At 53.2% G+C, this 6,352-nt stretch overlaps 1 protein-coding gene across 1 annotated transcript; it reads right to left on the bottom strand.

Moving 5' to 3' along the window:
* Positions 1–2,965: 2,965 nt before the first annotated feature.
* On the bottom strand, positions 2,966–4,439 carry LOC113960575 (zinc finger protein 239-like). The gene is made up of 2 exons (XM_027670208.1): positions 4,433–4,439; positions 2,966–4,089 (listed from the first exon to the last, which is right to left on the bottom strand). The coding sequence occupies exons 1-2, from the start codon at positions 4,437–4,439 to the stop codon at positions 3,167–3,169; spliced, it is 930 nt and encodes a 309-aa protein (XP_027526009.1). The 3' UTR covers positions 2,966–3,166.
* Between the last annotated feature and the right edge of the window lie 1,913 nt (positions 4,440–6,352).

Raw genomic sequence — 6,352 nt, 5'->3', positions numbered from 1 at the left:
ATCAAGGCCACCACTTCAACTGACAGACATTGGAGCTGTAACTCCCAAGTTCCATCTCTGGACCCCGTGGGCGGTGACTATAGACATCTTTCCGCTCTCAGCTTTGCTTTCCCTTACTCTCCCTTACCCTTATCCTGCCTTTCCCTTATGCATTTTCCCTAAAGGTTCTCTTCATGCCATATTGTTGTAGATGAGAGATAGAGATGATAACACCCAAAATGGTAATATACCTGTTTAGCTTTGAAACAAAATTGTTCTAAAATAAACCCTACATATATATGTTTTCAAACACTGATTATTTAGTTTCATTTCAATCTAATCCACCTCAAGGGATTTATTAATAAGAATCTGGTTACCCCCCCGTTTCTGGGGTGGGTAGTAACAGACCCCTTGTAGCAGGATGTTCTACCTGGAAAAGGATCTGATGGGAGAATGCAAGCACTGCAAGCTCTCTGTGGGGAGTTACTGCTGGTGCCAAGGGGCTGGTTTAGTGTTGAATTGTGCCAAACCCAGCCTGGTTCCCCAATCTTCCAACACACATCCTGCTTTTGGAAGCAGAGTTTGACAGATCAGCTGCTCACTGGCCTGGGAAGATGTGACTGGCCATCCATCACTGGATAAGCATAAAAGCCCAGGGCCAACTTTCCTAGAGCAGATTCTTCCACAGACACTTCTTGTTGAAGTGTGTGGAGCTTCTACTGTGAAGCAGGGACAGCTCTTGATGGTCACTGCTTGGGGGGTAAAAGAAAGAGGGAGATCTGCCTTGATTTATTTCTATCAGACCCCGCTGGGCCCTCCCCGCTTCCTGCCGGGATCGGACACCGCCGGCGGCCCCGGCCCTGCTGGGCTCCATCAGCCTGAGGAATTGCTGCCAAGGAGGGGCCGGGGGCTTCCTCTTGGGCTTCGTCTCCCTGGCGCTGGGGCTCGGTTTCTACCTGTGCCAGAAGGGGAGGGGGGTCCCAGGGGGTCGTGTGTCCCCCCAGAGCGTCTGCGCCCCCCCGGGGACCCCCCACCCTGGTGTCACCCCCTTTTCTCTCCCCACAGAGCTCCTGAGCCGGCGGTGGCTGCAGCCCCCCCCCCGGGGCCTCGGGTCCAGCCTGGACCCACCCCAACCCTGCGAGGATTTTGGGGGGTTCGTGTGTCCCCCCCTCCTCTGCTGTCACTCTGCCTCCACCCGGCTGCTCCCAGTGATCCCAGTAAAGCTTCCCAGTTCTCCCCAGTCCCGCTTATTGGGGGATACTGGGGGAGGAGCTTGGGGGAATCCCAAGGGGTGGAGCCGAGTTTGGGGGGGGACAGAATCTGGCCCCAGGATAGATGGGGAATTGGGACCCCCCCATATTCCCCCAATGTCAACCTGCTCTGGAGGGGCTTTGGGAGGGCACCTGCCCCTCAATAAAGCACCCAGCTCACCCCAAAACCTCCACATAGCCCCCCTAAAAACTCAAACCCACTCAAGTCCACCCAGGACCCCACCAAACCCCTTTTCTGAGGGGACTTCTCTGGGCACTGGTGGTGCTGGGAGCCCCCCCTGCTGTGGGCGAGGAGCTCTCGGGTGAACAGGGGGTGAGAACGGGGAGGTCACTGGGAAAAGCGGGGGTCAGAGGGGATAAAGGGGTGGTGGGACCCCAAACTGAGCATGAGAGGGCTGGGGACTGGAGAGATGATACAGAATTGGTGAGAGAGGGGGGAAAAAGTAGGGGTTAGGACCTCTAAACTGATCGGGGGGGGGGGGGGCGGGGGAGGGGGGGACCATGAAAAGGGGGAGGGAACGGGGGGAAGGGGGGAAAAGGGGGGGGTGGTCTGGTGGGTCTGACAGTCCCATGAGGGTCTTTGGGCAAAGGAGGGCTGGCAAAGAGGGCTAGTCCCCCTGACCTCCCAACTTACTGTGGGGTGCTGAGGGCTGCTGGATCCAATCTCAGCCTTGCTTTATGTCAACAGTTTCAGTTTACAGGAATTACAGAGCTGTGACTGAACAACTTTTGTTTCCCAAGTTTTAATGATGGAAAATCAGATTTATTGATAGAAATGAATTATTTAGGGTTACAAATGATCAGACTAAAGATCTTCATCAGAATTATTTACTGCACAATATACATACTGAAACTACCAGAAGTACAGGATAAGATAGGACAGTGCTCTACACTAAAGCAATTGTTGAAGCAATTCTACTCAAGTTAGCACAAAAGCAATAATTCTTAATTAGAGACGGATGGAACTCCCCCAGACCAATGCTCGGGGGGAGATCTCTGCTCCCAGTCTCGAGGAGTGACCTTGGGGAGTGAAGCCAGGTAAAACCTGGAAAGTGAATTTAGTAGAGCAATGTAAGGATTAGAAAGTTAAAATGCAGGCTTTAAGCAAAGCATAGAGAACTTAGTATTAAGAATTAGCAGAGGCAATAAATTCACTAGAATACAGGACACTCTGACATGAGAGAACATAAGCATGAACAGAAAGAACTAAAAATGCTAGCACACACAAAAAAGGACATATGGAAGAAAAACAAAAGGAGATAAGAAAAGGGACAAGCCAAGAAATCAGGTACTCTTGCCAGATACTGAAAATCCTTGCCAAATGCACAAGGAAACTACCCAAATTAGGGAAGGTTCAAAAGTTTATGAAGATGATGATGAAAGGACACCGAGTTCATGATGAAGAAAGACAGGAACGACCACTGAAGTTCTCCCCAAATTAGAGACCACGCCTCAAACTCCACCTTGACTCCACCTGTTATGAATATTAAAAGTAGATGTTGCAAGATAATGAATATTCATAATATGTGATGTAATTGCTTGGCAAAAAGTGTATAAAAAGCTCAATTGTAAGTTTCTCGAGGAGAGCAGTGTGTCCAGGGCGACCTGGTTGCTCCCCCACCATAAAATAAATACCTCCTGCTTATAGACTGAAAATTCTGTCTCTGAGCAGTTCTTCCACTCCTTCTTTGGGGCACAAATTGGTATCAGGGGCCCCCAGCCAAGGCAGCAATCTGCACACACATCCCCCAAGAAGGGTTCCATTGGAAGAACCTGCCCCTGGGAAAGGGGACTGGCCATTTCTGGTCAAAAGGGATGGAGTGACAGTCAATGGACTCCAGGGGTTGTCTCACTATCAGGGGGTTCATTTGGGATGAAAGCAGTGGCCAAAGCTCTTCCTGTAGTCGGGGCTTCCTTTACCGGTGGGTCCGTTGGTGTTGGGTCAAGCCAAACTTAGTGGTGAAGCTTTTCCCACACTCCCCACACTTGTAGGGCCTCTCACCAGTGTGGATGCGCCGGTGGGTGATGAGGTTGGAGTTCTGGTTGAAGCTCTTCCCGCAGTCGGTGCAGTGAAAGGGCCTCTCATCCGTGTGAGTCTGCTGGTGCTGGATGAGATGTGAGCTGCGTGTAAACCCCTTCCCACACTCCCCACACTTGTAGGGCCTCTCACCAGTGTGGATGCGCCGGTGGGTGACAAGGGTGGAGTTCCGGTTGAAGCCCTTCCCACAGTCGGTGCAGTGGAAGGCCCACTCCCCTGTGTGTGTCGGCTTGTGCTTCAAGAGATCTGAGCTGGTCTGAAACACCTTCCCACATTCCAAGCACTTATAGGGCCGTTCTCCAGTGTGGATGAGCTGGTGGGACCGTAGGCTGGAGCTGATCCTGAAGCTTTTCCCACACTCAACACACGTGTAGGGCTGTTCCCCGGTGTGAATGCGACGGTGCACGTGCAGGCCGGAGCTGTTCCTGAAGCTCATCCCACACTCCCCACATGTGTACGGTCGTTCCCCAGTGTGGATGTGCTGGTGTCGGAGCAGGTTGAAGCTGTCCCTGAAGCTCTTCCCACATTCCAAGCACCTGAAGGGCTTATCCCTGCTGGGAGGTTGATCAGGGATCACCAGGTAAGAGCTCCCCCTCAAGCTCCGGCCGCCTTCCCAGCACAGGCTGGGTCTTTCCTCCTCAGAGCACCCTGGGATGGCTTTGGAGCCCCTCCTGCGGGGGGATCTCCGGCCCTTTTCCTCCCCGCTGCCTTCCTGCGCCAGGGAGCCCTTCAAAATGGCCTCTCCCAACAGGGTCTCACGGGGGGAATTGTCCTCCGGGCTCTCCGTCCTCAGCTCGGGGCCTGGGGCAGGAAGCAAGAAGGACAGGGAGGGGATTTGCCTCTGGCCCACAGGGAAGGCCAAGGACATCCCCCCAACTCCGGCCCCGGCAGGACGGCGGCGGCAGCGGGGTTGTCCTGCAGCCGGGGCCATGCTCAGCTGACAGAGCCAGCACAACACCCGCCCAAAGGGCCACTGACTTCCTCCTCACCTGACTGGGGGGTCCAAGGCATCTTCCTCTTCCTCACAGCCTCCTCCTCCATCTGCCCAAGCTTTGGGAAGGACAAATCCTGATGGCGGTAAAAACAAGGGCTGAGCACGTTGGTTTGGGGGTTCTTCCAGCCCAAGTCCATCTCTAGAACTCACCGGGCATCCTGTGACCATAAGAACCTCCAAAACACCAAGATTCAGCCCAGAAAAACCCAAACCATTGAGATTCAGGCAAAAAACCCTTCAGAAACAGCAAGATGAACCCCCTCACAAACTGCAAAAAGTAAGGATTCAACCAAAAATACTCCAAAATACGAAGATTCAGACCAAAAAAATGGTGTTTATTTAGGAGGATGAAGGGAGTGATGTCATTTCATGAGCAGTTGATTGACTTACTATATATTGACTTACTATAATCAAGCCTGCGCAATGGATTTTTAGGCGAGACACATTGTGTGCAGAACTGAACCCACCCTTTAATCCTAAGGTTCATCTGCCAGGGTCGAGCGAGCTTTGACGGTGGCAGTGAGGTCCTCAGGACGTAGGTTTGATTAGAGTGACCTTCTCTTAGATGGATGGCCTTACAGGGTTAAGCGAGCTCCATCTGCCCGGGTTTGGGACTGGAGTTGTCCTTCTCCTAGGATGACTGCCAGGAGGCTAATGAGCTCATCCTGCCCAAGAATGTATTAAATCTGGTCCTACGGTTTTGATCTGTCTGGCATGGGTGACCCTACTGGAGGCATGTACCATACAGCTTGCAACCACACAGGGGTACAGAGACTATGTTCCTATTAGAACGCTTTGGGCAAGTCTTTCATTTCCTGCTTTATTATCACCTACCTATAAACAAACTGAAGGAGGTACCCAGGGACAACCCTTTGTCCTGTCCACCGTTTCAGGATGTAACAGAGTAAAGCAAGTATATCCAGAACATGCCGAACCTGGGCAGTAGCCACAGGAGAACCAAAACCAGACAGACAGAACAAACAAAGCAAAACATTCTGACCCCAGTACCCATCCAGGTGGGGGTGCCTTTTATTGGCCCCAGCCTGGCGGGGACCCCCATTATTCTAAAAGAACCCACTATCCACCCTGACCTTATCCTTCCCCCACTGTGTTTCCACATATCTTCAGGCACACTACTCACCTGCGACATTTCATACGGGATTGTGCCGCTCTCCCTCCTGCTGGTCGGCAGCCCCTCATGGCCCGCTTGACACACCACGCTAATCCTCCCCCTCACCCAAACCCTCCCCCCCCCACCCTGGAACGCCAAACCTCTGTGTGCTCCGAAGCTTCCTTCTCCTCTTTCATGGAGGTGCAGTACCTGCCGGCAAGGCTCCCCCTGTCTCTCCTCTCTCCCACAAGGGTCGCGCCCAGGGGTACAACCCATATATTAATCAAAAGCTGTATTAATGTAGTATCACTTAAAACTCGCCAGGGCTGTTCCTCGAGGTCATCTGGCCCCCTACCAGTCCGGGGCTGTTTCTCCAAACCACCAAACCAAGTGTGCCAAACACCCTGGTTGGTCAGTGCCAGCTGGGGGAGCGGGCACTCGGTGAGGGGATGAGAAAACTGCACCCAGGGTTGGGCTGAAAGAGGTTTCAGCACCACTTCTGATGGCCCAGGGGCAGCATCTGGCATCTCCCAAACAGAGAAATGGCACTTGTTCCTCTGCAGGGAGTCAAGAGCAGCAGGGTGACTCCTGTTGCATGGATGGAATAGCAGAGGATCCCTTGGGTCCCCAGGTTGGAGCAGCACTCGGGGATACAAACTGCCCTCAGGCTCAGGATGCAGCTGCCAGCACAGATTTCCCTGCAAAGTCTGCAGGGAGTCAAGTTCCAGAGAGTAGGTGTGCAGGGAACTGAGGGGGAAAATGGACAGGGGCCCAGCAGGGACAGGCAAGGCCTGTAGGGGAAGGCACAGGGACAACCTGGCCCCCCACACTGCCAGGGCTGTCTCTGCTCCTCCTTGCAGTCTCCGTGGCCAGGCACAGTTTGTGTTCCTGGGTGCCACCATCTCAGCACTTGCAGCGGCTCAAATCAGCGCCCGCAGCTCTGCAGCAAAGCCCCAGCT

The sequence above is a fragment of the Corapipo altera genome, unplaced genomic scaffold (genome assembly GCF_003945725.1).
Source record: "Corapipo altera isolate COAL_440 unplaced genomic scaffold, ASM394572v1 264, whole genome shotgun sequence".
Classification (NCBI taxonomy): domain Eukaryota; kingdom Metazoa; phylum Chordata; class Aves; order Passeriformes; family Pipridae; genus Corapipo; species Corapipo altera.
This window is presented reverse-complemented; position numbering and strand designations above follow the sequence as displayed.